The sequence below is a fragment of the Rhea pennata genome, chromosome 1 (assembly GCF_028389875.1).
Source record: "Rhea pennata isolate bPtePen1 chromosome 1, bPtePen1.pri, whole genome shotgun sequence".
In the NCBI taxonomy this organism is placed as follows: domain Eukaryota; kingdom Metazoa; phylum Chordata; class Aves; order Rheiformes; family Rheidae; genus Rhea; species Rhea pennata.
This window is the reverse complement of record NC_084663.1, coordinates 54,027,978-54,048,842: the sequence shown is the minus strand read 5'-3', so window position 1 is coordinate 54,048,842 and position 20,865 is coordinate 54,027,978. Positions and strand designations below refer to the sequence as shown.

Below are 20,865 nucleotides of genomic sequence, written 5' to 3'. Positions count from 1 at the left end.
TTTAAACTGTGCTTGGTTTTCAGTGGTCCTTCTCCTTCCTGCACTCTACAGACTATGATTGTTGTGTAATTCCTTGGAGATAAATAGTTACCTTAGGAATGAGTTGATCTGTCTTTTGGTATGTCTGCTTTCAACATGATTCTGTCCCTTTGCATTTCTGTTATCCATACAGCACAACAAATTCATTTTTGACCATCTTTTTTTATAATTTGTACCTCCTTTCTGGTCTGAATCTGTCTAGTTTCATGTCTTAAAACTGCTTCTTGTTATTATCCATTAGATCAAAGGGCCCTCTATCATTAGACGTTTGTCACTGAAGTTCCAATCACAGCTCTCTCTATTTTTAACAGTGGGATATTATATTAAATGTGAGATGTAATTTTGCCCTCCAAATGGAAAGCATTTTGGCTGCACCTTCACCCATTCATTTGAACTTACCTCATGCACAAACACAAAAAAAAAAAAAAAAAAAAAAAAATTCTGTGAATCCCTGGGTTGGGAGGAGTTGGAAGTAAATCCTTGCAAGCACTCAGGATTGTTGTAGTCATGTCCATATGCATACTCCTCCTCTTTTTCTTCATATTAGTTTTCTCATGTATCTGCACAGCCTTCCTGGTTTAGCACTGTTTATTTTCATTTTCTATCCAAAGTTGCATGTTCCTCTAATTCCTGACCATGGCCATCACTTTTACACAGAGTTTGTTTTTTTTAAAACATTCTTTTTCTGTGATAAGCCTACTGGAGAAATTCTGAGGAAAGTATCATTTGATATTTTAATTCACCAGCACAGGCAAATGGAGAGCAGCATGTGACAGAGGTGAATTTTCCATTTGGAAAACCATTTTTCATAAGTGAAGTATTAGGAAGATACTTCTCAGAAAAACACAAAACTGACAGTAAGACTTACTCTTTACTGGACAGCCAAAAAAGAAAAATAAAACTAACAGCACTAGTCTTACATTTTAGTAAACAGTAACTTTAGTAAAATAGCCCAGAACAAAACAGGAATTGGAATGGACTGGTTCTTACAGCCAGCACTGGTGTTACAGTGCTATTACCCCAGGCACGAGGCCAAGACTTGTTATTTTGCCTGAAGTGGTGGGAGTGTGACCTTGTTACGCAAGGCTACTGCAGGCACCAGTATCAAATCTGAACAGTACCAAACAATCAGCAAAATACAAAGTCCTAATAATGGCTGCTTTAGGACACCAGTGGAATATTGAACGCTGGAGGAGAAGAAAAAAAAGGGCTGCATCTTGAAATAATCTGAATCACAGGGGCAACGAAGGAGCAAATGGGAAATAATCCATACCTGTAAGGATTAGAAAAAGGGCTGTCCTATTTTTTTTTTTTTTTTTTTTTTTCCTGAGACATGCAGCAGTCGTTTTCCTCAACTGGAAAAAGTGGGAGCTACTTTCCAGCTGACACAAGATAAGCAGCTTTACAAGGCATCATCCAATTCTTGTAATTCCCGAGGTGCTTTATCGGGATCTTTTCTGGCAGACCCTTCCCCCCTGTTTATCAAGCGCAGCAACTGCAGCAGTTCAGGCAGAGCCAGGAAGGAGAGAAGCTGTTTTCCCTCCCCCCTGCTGCGCACCAGCACCCCGGAAACGAGGCCAGGCTTCAGCCCCCGACCTCCCCACTGGCCCTTGGGAGACTCAAGGAAGCGCGCGGCTCGCCGCCAGCCTGGCTCTCCCACCTCCCTCGCCGCGCGCGGCGCCTGCGAGCGAGCGAACCGCCGCGCGACGCGGGCAACGTGCAGCCGACGCGGGCGCACGCGCCGCGGGCCGACGCCGCCGCCAGGGCGGGGCGGGCCCGGCCCCAACGGCCGCCGCGCCCAACGGCCGCCGCGCCTCTCGGCGCGCGCGGGCGGTGGTGGCAGCGGCCCGGTTGGAGGCGTTGTCTGCCGCCGCCCGAGACTCAGAGGGCAGGGCAGGGCAGGGCAGGGGATGGGGCGGCCGCCGGCAGGCGCGGGGCAGCTCTCGCCCCGGCGGAGCCGCCCCCGGCGCTGGGCTCTGGGGCCGGGGCGGGCGCCGGAGGAGGCGGGAGCAGCGGCGAGACCTGCCCTTAGCGAGTGAAGGAAACTTCTTAAAGTCCCGCCGCCTCCTGGTGCCCGCAGGAGACGCGGCGGAGCAGCATGGCTCGGCTCGGCGGCGTGCGCTGCTGCTGCAGCTGGGGGCTCGTCCTGCTGTGGGCGGCCGTGGGGGGCCAAGCAGGTGAGGCGGCGGCATTGGGGGCGGGTGGCGGCGGCGGCGGCGGGGCCTGGCCTGGCCTGGCCTCGGGGCTCCCTGGGCGGGCTGAGGAGAGGCTCGGGGTTGCCCCGGGCTCTGGAGCAGCCGGCAGCGGAGCCCGGCGCGGGGTTGCTCGCGGTTCCTCGGGCCGCGTCTCACTGGTGTGCGCCCCTCCGTCTCCTCTAGGCGGGGGAAACCTCTCCCCTTAATTAATAATAATAATAAAAAAATAATAATAATAAAAAAAAAAAAACACCACACCCTGTTGTGCCTCCGTGGGAGTCCCCGGCACCTCGACCCGTCGAGAGCCGCGGCTGTCGCGCTGTCTTTGAGGGCCGGTTAACCCTCACTCCGGGGCCAGCCCTGCAGCCCAGGGAGCCTGTGGATATAAATAATTGTTTTTGTTTCAGAGCTCATACCCATGCATGGATATGAATACCATCTGGTGTTTTCTGTTTTCTGATTAGATAAATTTATGTTGCTCTTAAAGTAATTAATTTACTAATATCTGCTTAAATTTTAAAACTTGTATTGTTTTCTATGATACAAACACCACTTCATGCTAATTTTTTGCTCGAGTTCTTTTTCATCTTATATTTGCATAATATGGTATTTTCAGCTGAAGGTGTAAGGTTACAATTAAGCTAATTCAGTACCCATAACTTCTGTAACACTTTCATGCTTCCTCTGTTGGCTACTATATATATGTGTGTGTGTGTGTATGTATATATATATATATATGTGTGTATATTTAAGGTTCTGCTTTTATACTGTTGTAACTGCTATGCCTTCAGAGCCAAGACTTGGATGCAAACAAATTTTTGCAAATGGCATGTTTTTGGTAGGCTTCACAATTTATTGTAGAACCTTAGCTTCCTGCTTAAGTATTCAGTTTTCACCTGATTTGTTTGAGGACGCCTTGCAGATGTGGACAAAAACTGTGGTGTCCAGCCATGTGCTAGAAGACATGCCAGCAAGGTGTGAACACCACATTTCCTCTCTTCCCCCCCCCCCATTTACAAGTATGAAATGGATAATACGGATAATACAGCAATAGGAAGGATGAGGAAAAGAGTCACGGAAGGTGAGAATTTAAGAGGTGCTGAGTGGTGGGCAGCATGAGAAAGTGAAGCCACTTCCATGTAAAATCAGTAAAGGTTAGGGATGGAGAGGAGGTGAGGAGAGCAGTTACTGTTTGCATTGACAGCATTGTCTAATGGGCTCTGCAGAAATGGTGAGGCAGTTGAGGAGCAAATTGCACTACGAAAACCTCACCACCTTTTGCTGCTTTCAGTTAACCCTAAAGATCTTAAGGGCTAGTTCCACTGCTCATCTAGGAAACTCGTAAGTTAATGCATTAATGGCCACAGAACAAGCCAAAAAAAAAAAAAAGACATCTGTTGTTTTACTGTTTCCAAAATATAACTGGTATCTCATCTTGTGGACTATCTTATCTTGGAGACCTACTTTTCAAATCTTACCTGATTTGGCAAAAACTTTTATTTCTACATTAGCAGCACTGAAGGATCATCTATGAAGCATGCATAGGAAGTGAAAGGGATTTGGGGATATGAGGTAGTTCCAGCTAAGGCCTAACTTACTTCTCGTGTCGCAGTGGAAGTTTTGGTAGAAAGCTATTAAATAGCAAATAGAAATGCCTTCAGGCTATTTAATGAAGTAAACTTATTCCTCAACATTGTGAATTGCCAAAACACGTATTTTTTTCAGATTGGTTCATTATTCTATAGCTATATTCTGTAGCATTTCAAATGCCTTGAACATGCTTCATCATACAGTTTGGAAACTGTAGTGAATGTTCTCTAGTAAAAATCACTTAAATTTATGAGCTAGGAGATCAGTGAAGCTGTTATTTTTGTGTCTTTTCTGGATGACTCATCCTGGGGACCTGCAATTGTTTTGACTAGTTTTCTGTATCAGCTAAGCTTTCAATGTGAACATGAAAGCCATGAAGATTCAAACTCTTAATTCATAGTTTACATAGCTGAATATTGCTTCTCTCTCTCATGAAAGCCTAAATCAGGGGGTTAGGCTTCAAATAATGACAGGCCTGTTAGAGACAAATGGAAAATTACTTAAATCTTAACTGTATGAGGAAATAGGATGAATTAAGGCCAATAGAATAGAAAGCTCAAATAGCTTACGTTCAAGTAGAACAAGAAAGTATTGACTGCTTTAGCTGAAAATTATGGGTTTCATATTAAGTTCTTACGTGATTTAAATTGATTTCTAAAGAAGTCCTGAAGTAATTAACATTTATTTTGTGATGGATTTCAATCATAACTGTATTTTGAAATTTCAATTGTGCTTCAGAGGTATACAACCTTTCTAAAAAGGTTAGTGAGTTGTGACTGACCTGAAATTTTCAGTGGGTAAATACTGCTAATATAAATTAACTACTGAACATTCTTTCTGGGGGAGGATATACTGGGTATGAGCGATGCACAATTTAGAAGCCATGTAAAATTAGCGCAAAATTGCACAAAACTAGATCTTAGGGAAAGGGATAGCTTCTTTATTTAATGGAGAGCGTATAGGTGGAATTTGCCAAGTATACCTTAATATCTCTACAGAAAAAAAACTTCACTCTTTGAAAAACTACAGATTGAAAATTAACATTTAAAGACATAGCTAAAAATCACAAGAAAAGGAATCCAGTGGGTTTCCTGTTCTTCAATATTGTTCATTCTAACTTAGCTTCTCACTCTAATTTATGTCATTGTGAAGCCTGAAATGCAGAAAATGAGCAATGCAGCACTGGGAATATTTTCAATCATTAGTGGACTTATTTCTCAGACTAAGGAAAAATATAAATATTAGTTCCTACCCCCAAACCTTGTAGTTCTTTCCATTTGTAAGGAGAAAAGAGTTCTATTTATTTCTAAATAGAAAGTCCAGTAACCTATGTAGATGTACCTTTTTTTTTGTTTGTTTTTAATAAAGAATTTTAGGCTGGAAAAGCTGTTGTGTATTACCAAAATAATTTTATCAATCTTAAAGCATGTAAAGAGTAACTTTTGCAGTTGTAACTTATTTACTAAATATAGGTGATAGGTTATCAAAAATTACTCTTGTTAAATGCTCTTGAGACTTTCCTCTGTGTTCCTCCCCTCCCCCAAGTCTTCTCTGTCCATTCTATTTTCTTGCTACTAATTGCTATTACTTTTTTGGTGTCTTCTTCAGCACCTACTTTTTGTTTTATATTCCCCCAGTCCCATTTGATATTTCCTTTAATTGTTTTCTCTAGCTTCTCACAAATGTGTGTATTCCTACTCTTTCCCACTGCCACCAAGTAGAAGACAAGCCCTGTTTCTTAGACACTCTGCCAACTCCTGTACTCAGACAAAAACGGCAGAGAAAAGATTTGGCGTTTTGCCTGAAAATCAAGCGCACCACCACCACCTCCCAGCTACAGCTGAGATGTCTTCATGTTTCTTTTTTTAAGGGTATAATCTTGGCAAAAAGCAGGGTGCTTCTCAGTTGCTGAAGGAATTCCAGCACTCTCCCAGCTGTGGTTCTATTTGTGGATTTTTATTTGGCAGATGTGTTGTAGTATTTTCATTAACATCAGGCAATTTGAGGAAAGGCTTTTTCCAGTTCTTGATAACAGTTGGAAAGGAAAAGCAGCATGTATTTTTTTGCATGCTTGTTTTGATGTTGCATTTCTGCGCCATTTTTATCTCCCAAAATAAGCATGCCGGTGGCTGTGATGGAACTAGGTATCTTTGGTCCTATACAAGTCTCCTGACTTACTGGTTGCAGTGAGGTGGAAGGGTGAATCCACTGACCTACCCTTTCCCCAGGGGGTTGAATCATTCATTGCAGTAGTTCCAGTAACTAGTAAGTAGTTCCAGTGTCTGCTTCTGTTTGTTAGTTGGGTCATCTCAAGCAATATTGGATGTGGAAACTCCTCAATTTATTTTTGCTCCCTTTGATGCACTAAAGTGTCCTGGGAGCAGGTAATAGGCTAAGATACCTGTTGGTGTTTGGTCGGCTGCACCCTGGGAAATCTAATTTAGCAGTGATAACCAGGATTAGGTTCATGAGATGTTGCATTTGATTCATGTGTAAGAAGTTACCATTGCAACTACTGGGAAAATTGCTGTGTTTCTGCCTCATCCTCCAGAAAATATATATAAAAATACCAGCATTACCCTTCCAGGGAAAGGTTCCTGTTCTTCTAGGACATATATGGTGTTTTGAGTAATATGTAGTTGTTTCTTAGATATGTATATTTCATTATATATTTTGGTTCTGGATGTTTTTCTTGCTAGAAGTGGTGCTGCTAGTTTAAAAGAAGTTAAAATTGTAACAAGCTAGGTTAATAGAAATGCTCGAATTACATTCTAGCATAAGCTTGTTTAGGTGTATACAGACTTTAAAGTTTGTGGCTTTAGCTCCAACTGTAGCAAGATACAGGCTTACCTTTAAAAGATAATTATTATTTATATATAAAAATACTGTTTTTATAGATTAAAAAATAAATATGCTTCCCTTGAAATAAGCATAGCATGTTCATGATACCTAGGTATTTTGACAATTTATGTCCGAGCTGGGAAAGCTATATGCTTAAATCTTTAAATAGGATGAAATCAGGTGATGAGTGGCAGAGTTGCGAGGAACTTCACTAATAACAATAACCTGCTGCCCTAGTTCCTCTTGACTACCTCCCACTTCTTCATTAGGCTGGAGGTGGCAGAAAGTGCATCATCTTCCTCAGAGCATTTCTTCTCCCCACTTTTTTTTTTTTTTTTTTTTTTTTTAATGTTCTAACTCCTTTTAACTCACTCTTCAGCTGTCTTTGCAAGCAGAGAACACAGCCTGCCTTTCCTCTGCCCCTGCTGTGGGCTTCCTAGTCAGAATCTGCCCCCCTTCAGTGCTGGACCCTTGTATCATTTCTTTAGAGGACCTTTCTTTCCATGTAGTTAGCATTCCCTGTCCTCTTTGCGTTTGCAAGCTTTAGTTTTATAAGGTGATATTTGACTGTCCTCAGTGATGACCCTTGTCAGCCTGCTCTTTCTGTAGATGTTCAGTTTGAGCAAGTCCCATGTTAATCCTTACCTTAAAGTAGCAGAATTACCACATGTATTTCTAAAAGATAGTTAAGGAATCATCACAGAAAAGTAAAATTTTGACTCTCAAAAAGGTATTTGAAGTCTGTCATGTCTTAGTCCTTTAAATAGCCTCAGTACCTGGCAGACAAGAAACATGTTTTCAGACATCGTGTTCCAAGTCCCTGTAATGATTTCCTTTCAAAATATAGAAGTAATAACATGCATCTATTGTTGTTCGTGGAACTAAGAAAAATAAAGTTTTCCCTCAGTATTAAAATTGTCCTAGCTATCACTTCTTTACCTATTAACAAGTATCTCTAGTACATTATGAAGACTGACTTGATAGGAAGCAGTTATTGCTATCCTTGCTGGAATGCCAGGAAGGAACAGTTATCTGGTTGAATGACACAGCATTCGAGAGTCTAGTAAAATGGATTAAAACTGACTTAAAGCAATTGAGTAACTCCTATATCAAAAAGTGGTTAGTTGGAGAAAGTTTAGCTCTTAGAAAATAGGTTTGCTCTTTTCTCCCATATGAGGAAAGGCTGAAAGAGCTGGGGCTGTTCTTCCTGGAAAAGAGAAGACTGAGGGAGGATCTTACCAATGTATATAAATAATTAAAGGGAGGATGTAAAGAGGATGGGGCCAGACTCTCCTCAGTGGTGCTCCGCAGTAGGACAAGAGGCAACAGGCACAAGCTGAAACACAGGAAGTTCTGTCTGAACATAAGGAATAGGAGCTTTACTGTGGGGTGGGTGACTGAGCACCGGAACAGGTTGCCTGGAGGGGTGATAGAGTGTCCATCCTTCGAGATATTAAAAAAAACTGTCTGGACAGCATCCTGGGCAACATGCTCTAAGTGAACCTGCTTGGGGGGGGGGGGGAGTTGGACTAGATGATCTCCAGAGGCCCCTCCCAACCTCAACTGTTCTGTGATTTTTATTCAAATACTTTATGGATCTCCATAAAAGTCTCTTCTTAATGTTATATTTTAGAGTACTGAGTCAAATAGGTGCACTCATTCTGAAATCAGACTAAGATGCTTGCCAAAGATTTTACTTGCAGCTCTTTAAAGAGCAATAGATATTATGCTGATGTTGTGTTGCTTTTCTTACAGTTCCAGTTATCATAGCATGCATACTAAGATCATTGAGTATTCTGGATAGTCATAGAGTATCTAGTTACTCAAAAATGAGTATATAGCTAGCTATCTACTTTCAGCTGATATGGGTGTGGTGCACAAGATTAATTGTTGTAAGGAATAGTAACCAAATAGTAACCAAATTGTATTTTCTTGTTGTAAACAGGCAATGTTAATTGCCACACATTGGAGACAGGCTGGGGAAATTGAACATCACAGGTTTCTCCATAGGTGTACAATGACCCTTTTGAGAACTTAAGGGATAAGCTCATAATTCTGGAAACTTTGACTCATGACTTTGGAACTCTTCTCATTTGTAGTACCGTAGTAGTCTGAGTTGTGAATTAGAGATCTGATGTAACCAGGTCCAACCTTAGGGAAGGCTGAATGACTTTTTTTTTTTTTTTTTTTTTTTTGAGTAGTTTCCCTTTCTCTTTGTTATTGAACTTGACAAAATAAAAACTTGACTAATTCAGAGCATATATTTTAAATGGCAGTCTGAGAGGAGAATTCTAGAGCAGTCTAATGCCCAACTTCCCATCATCCCTCTTCATTTGACGCTCTTGTGATCTACTCTATTCCTATTTGGGTTTGGTGTCTTCTAAAGGATTACAGTTTTGTGGTGCTTTTGCTTTTCAGTCTCACATTCCCTAAATTTTAATCATCCTCTTGGATAATGCCACCTTTGGGATTAGTTGCCCAGGAAGATGATTTAGAAAGCCTTTGCAGTCTTTTGAATCTTTAGGTGGAAAGCAAATTTGACATGGCTATAATCCCTTCCAGTTGCTAAGATATGCTATCTTTTAAAGTTACATTCAATAAGATTTGTATAAATTTTCTCTTGGGCCAGGTAAGGGAATACTTCTGTAAACTTTATGTCAAGACTCAGCTATGTCATGTTTTATACTGAAGGAGTTGTAACTAATTTCTTAAAGAGTAACATAAGAGTATTTAGCTGTTGTCCTGGTAAAACTCCAGTTAGTTCTCATATCACTTTCCAGTATGTTAACATCAGCATCACTATACACGGTGGAACTAAACATACAGAAAACAATCTAATTAATCTTTTAAATTTATTCCAAGAGTGTTTTTGGCATTCGTTATTGGATAGACAATACCTGCTCGTGCTTCCCCGTAGTAAGTCTTTCTTTTAATCTTGTTTTGCAGCAACTACTTTGTTTGTTCTCAGTCTTTGGAAATTCTGCAGATGAGACTTCCAAAAATGTGATAGACTAACCCATTCAACTCTCTTGCCTAAATCTGCATACAGCTATGCAATAACAGCTAATTAACAATACTAGGAACTAGAAACCTGAATTGGAACTACTAGCCTGAAAATTGAAACATTCTGTACATGTTGCAATTAATTTTCTGATCCCTTCGATCTTCTGTGAGAGGCATCACTGTTCAAGTGAAATGAAGTTCCTATAATACCTGTTGCTTTTTCAGGTGTATTGTAAGACTAATTTTCCTTTTTTGTTTTGTTTTGTTTTATTTCTCTTGCCCCCTTCCCTCTTCACCCTAGAAATCCGCTATGCAACTGTGTACTGGAATAAAGCTGAGAAAACTTTTCAGGTCAAGAATACACTGGATCGAAGTGGAGATGCCTATGGTTTCTACAACAACACTATACAGACAACAGGTTGGGGAGTTCTGGAGATCAGAGCAGGCTATGGCAGTCAGACTTTAAACAATGAAGATATCATGTATGCATCTGGCTTTTTGGAAGGGTATCTCACAGCTCCGTAAGTAGCCCAGGAAGAAACTCAACTTGCAACACTTCCAGTTGGTTTCTGTACTAGTTTTTTCTTCTCCTTAATTTAAGTCCATTTAAACTAACTATACATTTAGCAGTTAGGTGCATTCTTTTAATTAGTAGCAAGTATGAAGTATAGTATTTTTATTACAGGATGAAGATGTGGTTTCTGCTCTGTGCACTTTCTTCCTCATCATGTAGGTTCCTCAACATCTTGGTGAGATAGAGTACTGTATCTGTATTACTGATTAAGTAACGTAATCACAGAATGTGCATATATGTAATGAAGTGCATAAGCCCTGTGTTGTAAGTAGTTCCAAAAGGATACTAGTTATTTCTCCAGCTTATAGGTAGGTGGCTGACCAGCAACAGATGAAATACTTGAGAACCGTTCAGGCGGGGAGAGGTGTGGCTAGCAAAGGCTGCAGGACTGTCTGAAGGAGCTTTTTCAGGAACCACAGTCTGGAAACTGCTAGGGAATAGACTGAAACCTCACAACAGGGTGAGAAGTGTAGTCTATCTTGGACAAACTTAAGTTATACTGATAGGCTATGATGCAGACTGGCCTTGGTCTAAAAGGTTTGATGTGCTCCTGAAAGGACCTCTGGAGAGGTGAGGGACTGAATCTAATAGTGCAGATATATGGAAAACTATCAGTGTTTTTGTACTTGTTATGAATTCACAGCAGCATGTGTTGGGTGTGTGGTGGTTTTTGTTTTTAACTGTTCTTTTACTGTCTAAGTGAGAAGGCAGCATGAGACTGTAAGATACTAACTAGTGGGAAATACTTGGTGCTGCAGCAAAGAACATGATGTGGCTTGGAGCTGAACAGGCTCCATCTATTCTTCTATTGCCTTGTCACAGCAAAAGAAAAATTCCCAAGTTCTGATGCATATTTGAGCAATAGTTGGGAGATGTTTGTGATGAGTGCTGTGACATGAATTTGGCTTTACCAGCTTTGCTTCCAGAACACTGAAATACACTTCCATAGGCTGCATTGAACAGGCCAGCCTGGGGGATTTGTTGATGCAACAGTTATGTCAAATGTGACTCCTGGACAAGATAATGAGTAGTAAGACATTTTAGATCAGTTAAGATTTACAGATAGTTCTTTGATCATATAATGTGTTAAAGTTACTCTGCAGTAGACTTTTCTGGAGAGACAGCTAGGTCTCTGGACAAGAATATTATAGTATGCAGGAAATTCAATAAAGTAATATTTGTCAAAAATAAAACACTTTGTCAGGACAAGGAAGGGGGAATTTTAGAGTTCTGAGTGCACAGCATGTACTCCAAGCAGGAAGAGAAAGGAAGTGCATGTAAGAGATTTAAATATGTACTATTAGATTGTGGCATGTGATGTCAATTTCACATATTATTCAGTCAGCTTATGTGAACTGTGTTTGGATCTGGTGTTAGTATTACATCAGAATATTTTGTTAAAATTTTTTGTTGTGCAACTGAATTTCACTAAGGCTGTACCTAGATGCATTCATCTCTAAGTGATTAAGCTCAAGCTCTGTCATAGCATGGACTGAGCTCTAAGTAGTAAGCCCAGTCAGATGGGAAATTATGTTCTAGTTGCAACAAACCTCTTCCTGTTCCCCCTCTGCCTCCATACCAGACTTAAGTCTTCCTAGCTGTCTTTTTTTTCTTTAAAGACCTATTCCTTTAAACATGGATTGAATGTGGAAAAAAGTATTTGCAAGAACTTTATTGCATGTCTTAATCTACTTGCAGTTTTAGGGGAGAGAGTTTTTCCTATGTTTTTCCACATGTGTTAAGTGATGTTCTCCAGGCTTTTCCCTTCTCCAGGCAAGGTGCTTATCAGGGCTGTTTTCCAACCCTATTTGTTACCGCAGTGCTGATAGCTCCACCACTGAGCAGCCCCTTTGTCCAGAGGTGAATATAGTGGAGATAACAATGAAAGAAGAACTGGAAGAATTTGAAAATGAAATTGAGGGTTTGTATTACTTAAAAGGTTAGGAAAGCAGATGAGACCTGTTTCTTAAGCAAGCTGGGAAGCTCAGCTGGTTTAAAGTAGTTTAAGAATGGGTTAAGATGCAGAAAGAGAAATAATTAAAGCCTTTCTTCTTTTGAGGAAATTTTTTGAGGAAGTCACCGAGAAATCTTCTGACCGTACAATAACTGAAAATGGTTACCATTACTAAAATGACTATCAAATACTATACATACCATTTGAATTTAGTTTTGGGCTATGTCTTTGCCCATTAGTACATCTGTGACTGCACTGGGAGCATATTCCTCACTGAAGGTTATGAATATCAGTTGTTATTGTCAGGTCTTGTAAAGTTATTCCAGATAAGAGGGTTTTTCTGTGAAGGTAAGAATACCTACCTAAAACGGGCTAGTGAACAGAGATGAATTTGTAATATGCTCCACTGAGCCTTGAAAAGGCAGAATCTTACTTCAGTATTTACTTACAAGACCTTGGTATGTCTCTCCTTATTCAATAAAGTGCAAACTGGCAGATCCTCTTTCACAGTGGGTTTGTGATTTGTGGGATAGTGAGGAATAGTGAGAACAGGAATAGTGAGAACTTGCTGAAACTCAAAGACTTTTTCTTCTCAAAATCTTCTTTCTCTTCCTTTCTATTGCCTAAAGATTCAGAATCCTAATTAATGCTAAGGCAGATGTTCTTTTCCTGGGACAGTGAAACAAGTCTTCCATATCAGTCTGGAAACAGTCTGTCTCAGGCTCTAGTTCCCATCTCTGTCAAACTGCCTGGCATATTCAGGCTGCGTTCAGGGAAGCTCTTCAGCACTATCGAGACTTCTCTTATGAGAAGCTGTCTTTGAAAGCCTTCAGTAGTCTCCTTTTGCATGCATTGGTGCCCACAGCAGCTCCACAGAGCTCAGTGTCCCCTTTTAAGGGTCCTGTCCTAGTAACAGCAGGGAAGAGTATAACAATCTGTTCCAGCGTGCCGAAAGCTTTATTTGCATCAACAACCACTCCCTATCAAACACTGAGCTTCAGGAATACTATCTACATTGACTGGCATGCTTCATTACACTAAAGAATATGTAGATCCTAGTTAGTTTTCTTCATGAAAATCCTTTCAAAACAGCAAGTTCAGGAGCTGTTCTGCTACATCCTACCCTATTATTGCACAGGATAAGGGAAGGAGATATCCTGCTATGCTTTCTTAACTACTTTAGCTATTATGAAACAAAATATTTCACAAAGCGAAACTAATACTTCACTTCCCCTTGAAAGAGCATTAATTTATTTCTGCCTAATTCCATATCAGTACAAAGTTCTGCTGATTTGACAAAACAACAGAAACTAAATACTTGCCCCTCCCCCCATTTTTTTTTAAAAAAAAAGAAAAGAGATTGTGTCCAAATCTCATGTAGCTTAGTGGCACAGATTCTAGGGAACAGGAGGAAGATGAGAAAGGAAGGGAGACTAGGAGCGGGGAGGAAGGTAGTAGTGTATTTCTGTGACTACTTTTGGGTTTCCAAGCTCTCAGCTCAGATGAGATGAACACTCCCTGTTTATTAATAAACATATACATTGTAGTCCATCTGAATAAAATAGGCATATTGGATTTCTTCACTGGGGGATCACAGAGCCACTTTTGGCCCAAACTAGGAATTTTTGCTTTGTAAGTTGTTTTTAAAGGGGAGAAAAAAATGCTCCAAACTTTCGAAAGTGAAAGAACCTACAGTTTGGTAGCTATCTCCTTGTTTGGGCAGCTAAAACAAATGCTCTGTAATGAGTGTGTTTGATCATCTTTGGGTTCTCTGAATTCATCCTCAGAGCTGCTAGTTTGCATATCCTAACTGAAGTGGGATTGTATAGCTCTCCCCTGTGAGACCCAATCGGTCATCATTTCTGTGGCTGCACTGCTCTGCAGCATGGCTTCAAGGGTGGATTTGGAGTGAAGATAGACACTTGACATTGTGTGCCTGTGCTGTACAGGCACCACCATGACTGGCTCTAGCACAGCTCCTGAAAGGAAGACATTAAATAAGCTTGTTGAATGAGGTCTCCATTAATGTATTGTTACCTACAGTCTGGACACCTCCAGAGTCTCCAGCTGTCTCACTGCCATTTCTGGCAATGACTTCAGTAAGGAGAAATAACCCAAGGTACCTCCTTGAAGAAATTCTGGAGTCTTGCCAGGAAGAGCGCTGATCTCATGTATGGCATTGACACAGAGATACTTTGGAAACCTGAACTGAGGTCGAAGCGCAGGTTCCTGCAGAGGCTGACTGGCTACCAGGAGCTCCAGGGCAAGAGTGTTTGCAGTTCAGAGACTTCTAGGAATGATCAGCTATTTCAGTGCTTGCATTACACTCATGGCATGAAGAAGGTTTCTATACACAGCTGGGCCTCTTGATGTAAGCATAAGAGTGACAAAATAGTTCTTTTAAAGGATAAGTTTTTTTTTTTCCTTCTTGGTGGGAAAACAAGCCCAATGCAAGACAAATGAACTTAAAAAACCAAAACAAACAAAAAAACCCCAAACCCCAAAAAAGACTTCTATCTCAGATTGCTGGAAAGAACTCATCTCAATTACAGCTTTATAGATCTATGGTGTAAAAATCAATAGCTGAGCTAGTCAGATCCTTTTACAAGCCAGGATGGGAATACAGGTGTTTCTAGAGCATGATTCATCTCTTTCCAGTGTAGATACCTGATTCATATAATTACCATCTATTTTGTAGACATACATAGTTAGTGGTGGGATAAATCCTATTCCTAATGTCTGGAGATCCAGACATCAGTATGTTCTTATTGCAGTCGCTCACCTCTCTGGAAGGACCAGTCCTATTATCTAGCCAAAGTTGCTTACTCTGGTTTTCTTGGATTTGAATTCCCCTCCGCTGCTACAGAGGGAAGTATTACTGAGACCTCGCTTCCTTTAGTCAATGGCAGAGCACATCCAAATCTGTGACATTAAGCACATACTTTTAATCAGTTCCAACCAGAACATGCGAGGTGCCTAGGAGCAGGATTTAAATTTGAGGCATCATTAATTGTTTCTTTTTCTTTTTTCCTGATATGACCTTAGCTGACCTAAGTCCTGTCATGCTCCTCTCTAATTTGAAGAAATAGAGCTCTGCTTTACTGGCTTTGTACTTCTAATTCTTGTCCCAGCTTTATAATTGGCTTGCATTTAGTCTTAGAGTTGCAAAGCCTTACTGTACTATAATGGTCCACTTTACTTCAGAGGATAATATGCTTATGAAACATGGAAGCCAAACACATAGAAGCTTTGTTAAAGAGAAGAAAAACAAAAGAAAACACAGGGCATTTAGGAGAAAAAACTCAGTAACCTTGGGCATTTAAAAAATAAAAATAATTTCTTGGCAATGTCTTTCCTCTGTCTGCATGATACAAGAAGGAAAGCCATTAAAGACGTTAGTTTCAGTCCCGTGGTTGTGAACTAACCTAGTCCCTACATCAGTCATCACAGCTGAAAAGTACCACTAGTGTAACATCTGCCTTGTGTTGCATAGCCTTTGAGTGTACTGAATAAGACACTAGAGCTGATGGTTTAACCTAGAAGCCTGGTCATCTGTCTTGTCCTAGGCAGTAATTAGGGTAGTATCCTGGGTGTTCTTATCCTCCTCGGTTGGCTTTTATCCATAAAAGACTCTTTCATGCTACTTGCTCAACTTTTCTAGTCCCATCAGAGCTCTGACTTGTAGTATGGTGTGTCTTACATGATGATTTGCTTCTAACATTGCTTGGGAATTTTGTTTTCTGAATTCCCTGTGACTGCAAAAATGCAGACTATTGATCAGCCTCTTCACACTTGAAGAGTGTAAGGAAGCTGCTATGGTTATGGCATGTAGTCTTGTTAAATAAGAAACTCAGAAGCTAAAACTGACTAGTATAACTACAGTTTCATGACAGATGTAATCAGATGCAGATGCTGGAGATTTTGCTCCTACCTCTACAGATCCTGTCTCACTCCACAGGTCCTGCTCACTCACTTGCAGCTGCTCTGACACTGATCTGGTCCTTTTGTGCATTGATTAACTTTCTAACCTAGCAGAAATCTGCCTTCTTGCACCAGCTCTGGTGCTTATGTGCTAAATGATAACTCAATTCCAACTGCAAATGTTTCGGAAAAATAATTCACTTTCTTGCTGGGTTAAGCCTGAATGCTGTGCAGGTCATTTAGATTCTGTAGCTGAGGGGGTGCCAGAGCTGACATATGAAGTAACAGCATCACGTAACCAGGTGGTATCTAAGCAGCTTGGAAGAGGGAAAGGGGATGAAGGACTGAAAGAGAAGGAAGGAGGTCAACGGTACAGTATCTTTAATTCCCAGCAAACTGCTCAATCAGCTCTGCTTTAGTCTTTAATTATGCCCCAAGAGAAACTGTAAATAATAGCTCCCTGCTAAATGTACCCCTCCCAGAGGAAGTTGCCCTCATAGGTTTTAATTCAAAGAATTCTGTCTTACTGGTGTATGCTTTCCTTGAGGCCAGTATCCATTTCTTAGTTCTACTTTTTCTCTCTCAGCATTTGATAAGAGCTAATTTTACTGATGAGTGATGCAGTTCTACCAGCTCCAGGCCTCGGCAAAATAATTTCCTGCTGACCTCTGATTAGAACTAAACAACCCCTCCCCCTGCCTTGTTTGTTTGTTTTTTAAGATTTAGTGACTGAAAACACCTTGGTTTGTTTTCACCCAGATTAAGAAATTTGATAGAAAAAAATTAGCGAAGTGAGAAAACAGAAAAGTTCTATCTTGGCTTGATACAGACATCTTCATGTGACCTAAAAATGAAGGATATTTTAACTTTTGGGTTCCTGAGCTCTTTTTGAAGGTTAATTTCATCTTGAAATGTGCAGCATTTCATTTTGAAAATCTTTTCTTCCTCTTTATTAATGGGAATAAAACAAGCTTCTGAACTCAACAAAAATTCAAATAATTTTGTATTTTTGTTCTCCACAATGCTGATTCAAGTTACAGCTGACATCAATCTGTATTCTGAGGGAACAAGCAGAATCAACTCTTCATTTCTAAATATACACTTTAAAACATAGATACTTAGTTTAATGGGTAAGGAGAGAATACTTGGTTAATGGTAAGTAAAGCTTAGATATAAAACTGGATTTCTCTCTCACTATTGAATCAGCTAATTGTATACCTTTCACCTGAATGCTTTCTTGGTTCCAAATGGAACAGATCTCCCACTAAACCATTTCTTTTGTGCTTTACATTAGCATGCTAGGAATTCCAAATGCTGCTGGCCTACAAACATTCCCTAAACTTGAAGTTTTACTACAAATTTTAGTTATGTGAGTTTAGTCTTATTCTTGCATCTTTTTCCATTGTACAGCAGTTTGAGCAGGTATTGAGCACATAGCAAGGCCTTTTATTTTAAGTTTAATTTCAACCATTTGTTACCTTTGCTGTTTGTTGTGCATTAAAGATGTAAATGTATTCCTCTGGTTAGGAAAAGATGACTTTGTGGACTGTACTGCTCATATGTCAATGCTTGTTGACCAGTGGGGCTGTAAGGGAAAGGAAAGGGAAGATAGATGCAAAACAGTAATTTTTGCTGCTCTTGTTCTTTCAGGCATATGTACGACCATGCTGCAAATATGTATCCCCAATTAATTAAGAATCCCACCATTCGAAGCGGAGTTCAGAGTTTTATGGCGTATGTATTAAGTTATTAGAAAATAAATTACTCAAAATTTTGGGGACGGAGAATGACAGATTTTTTCTTTTCTTTTTTTTTTTTTAAATCTTCTTTATGGGCTGTAGAAAATATTTGCTTACTTTCCATCTGATTGCATGCCGTTAGTATAAAAAAAATTCTAAATATGCATAAAGAAAAGCAGAATCTTTAATTCTGCTTTGAATTCGTTGAAGAAAGTGTTTAAAACTATCATTATGATGGGATAAGGCCAATGAATTCTGAAGCTTATTTTAATCAGCAGCCTTTTCGGAAGAGCTGGTATTTTGAATGTTATACTGAACAGTATCATCTCTTGGCACCTTAACCTTTTTAGCACTGTGCGTCCTTTCATTGCACTGTTAGGTTAGCATTTTGTTTGTTATACCACTGAAATAAATTTTGTGCTAATCCAAAAGCCTGATTCCCTTTTCTCTTCAGCTGTATAAATCAGAAGTAATTCTGCTCAAATAATACAGTTACACTGATGGGAAATGACAAGTGGGAAACGAACCATGCCAGGTACTGAGAGATGTAGCTATGATTACCACCTTTTAAAAATCTCCTTAGACTTAAGTTTTCTTCCATTCCAAACACTTCTGTGAAACTTTGGTTGCATCTGTAGATTATTTTTTTTCTATTTTCCCCTCATTTTGTGCTTCTCATATGGGGTTATATATCTGATAATGTATGCAGCAACAACAGAGTTATGAAGTCTATTGTTGGTAGCTTATTTGAGTGAAAAAAAAAAAACCCAACACCTTGGTGCACACTATCTGTCCTTCTATCCTTCAGTCTTACTGCTCTCCTTGTGAGAAAAATGAAGTAGTCACATGTCTAGGCATATGTTCTGTTCCAGAATTATTTGATGTAGCAACTGTATCCCCAGAGATGTGTTGATGGGATGACAGGAGCAATACTAGATGGCATTGTTATCATTTTCCTGTTTGCCTGTATCCTAGACTTCTGCAGCATTGCTTTATTTTATAGAAGTCTTGTTATATACTGCCTCATACTGAAAGCCTGCAGCCTTGAATGCTGTGACATATGTCTGTTTCTTCTGACATGCTTCTTACCTCTTGTGACTTTGAGAAAGCAAAATCTGGCTGACTTTGTGACTCATACACTGCTATTTGCTGGAAGAGTTTGCTTCCTTGCCATATTCTTTCACTCTTTTTTGCTGTCATAAGCAATGCTGGATAGATACAGAACTGGAAGCCAGAATCTGGTCCTGACTTATTCTAACAACTGTGGTTCTTTTATGGCCCCTTGACCACCAGCCAAAGAGGCAATTCTTGGAGATCCTCATAATGTTGACTGTTCTTGCTCTAGGGTTTGTTCTGCTTGTGTTGCCTCATGCCATAAACATGGGATATTTGACTGGTAGCCTATTGACTGGATTTGGCCCATGGAATGATTTTGTTTGGCCTTCCACTTTTCCTCAGAGGAAGATAGCAATGGCTGTTGGACAGTGTTTGAACACCAACAGCAGAAAGCTTTCAATGCACTTATACCCAGGAGAGGGATATAGGCACTTTAAAGGTCAGTAAGTTTTATCCTAAAGTAGGCAATTAAAGTGAGTGGTTCATCTGACCTATTGAATGCTGTTTCCCTTTACTGACTGTAAGGGGAGGTTGGATCTGACATAGGCAAGTCCCTCGTAGAGGTGGCATCCATCTCTATGCTAAAAGTGGTGTGTGCCAGAAGAAGTGTACTACTTTGAGTACATGCATGGATATGGACATTTACAGCTAGAGGATATAACCTTCATATCTACAGGATCTCCAGATTGGATTTCCTTCAAAACACTAAGAAGGTTGGATCACCTGGGTCATAATTCAGGCCTATGTTTGTCTCTCCCTGCATTACCAATTATACTCTAAAACAAAAACAAGAAAACCCCAACCTGTTTGTTCCTCTGCAGGAAACAAGATCAATGGACAAGACAACAAATCAGAAATAATAAAGATGACCCCTTTTGGAGGCATGCTGGCTATATTATTGCACAGTTGGATGGTCTGTACATGGGAGCCCTCGAGTGGGCTAAACTACACAAACAAACAGTAAGATTGATGCATCTTTTTTAGTAGTTTGGGATGGGATGTCAAAGGAAGTAGATGTCAGTAGAGTAGAAGGAAATCTGCTATTAATAAAAGAAGGAAGATAATCTGTGGCAAGTATTCTTTTTGCATGCCACTCTACAAAAATTCCAGTGGCTGTTCAGTGTGGATAATGTAACTGATCTGCAGTTACATAGCAGTAATGCTGGAATGTAATGGTAGCACTGGAACAGGTTGCCCAGAGAGGCTGTGGAGTCTCCTTCTCTGGAGATCTTCAAGGCCTGCCTGGATGCAACCCTGTCTAACATGCTCTAGGTGACCCTACTTGAGCAAGGAGGTTGGACTAGATGATCTCCAGAGGTCCCTTCCAACCTTACCGATTCTATGCAGTGATGTGACAGAAGTCTTCCTCTGAACTGGATTTTTGGAATCTGGGGCTCTTACATGCTGATGAGATTGGCTTTTTTTTATTTTATTTATTTATTTTTTTTGTTTCTAAGTGCAAATGCTGGAAGTACAGACACCTGCTAAGGTGCCTGCTGTCATCACTTTAAAATTGTTTTTGAGCAAATTACCTTCTGTGTATAAAAAGTAGCTGTAATACGAATCAGCAAGTTGGGAGCTAGAGCTTTTGTTTTTATTTCCAAGCATAATATTTCCAACCCTAAAAGCCTTTAGATGTTGGAGTATGCTTTTCGTTGCTCAGTGTCTTCTCCTTTTCTGTTTGTTCTTTAAGTCTCCAATAACAAAATGTATGGTTAGTGCTGTGGCAGGCCAAATGGAGTGTTTTTTTTTTTTTTTTTTTTTTTTTTTTTTAGTTCATACTGGAAATTGTAATTACTCTGTTCCAGATCATCAACTTTTGAGCAATAGCAGAGCTTCATTAACTCTGCTGCAGGTATGGTAATTTTATAGTGCTATTGCAATATGTCTGAT

The 20,865-nt window shown here is 40.0% G+C and overlaps 1 protein-coding gene across 1 annotated transcript in view; it reads left to right on the top strand.

Annotated features, from left to right (window-relative positions):
* Positions 1-1,981: 1,981 nt before the first annotated feature.
* Positions 1,982-20,865, top strand: part of PLBD1 (phospholipase B domain containing 1) — a 36,473-nt gene continuing 17,589 nt past the window's right edge. Inside the window, exons 1-4 of the mRNA XM_062568635.1 lie at positions 1,982-2,216; positions 9,970-10,189; positions 17,768-17,851; positions 19,794-19,932. Of these exons, the coding sequence (XP_062424619.1) occupies positions 2,138-2,216; positions 9,970-10,189; positions 17,768-17,851; positions 19,794-19,932 (522 nt within the window). The 5' untranslated portion in view covers positions 1,982-2,137. The remainder of the gene's footprint in view (positions 2,217-9,969; positions 10,190-17,767; positions 17,852-19,793; positions 19,933-20,865) is intronic.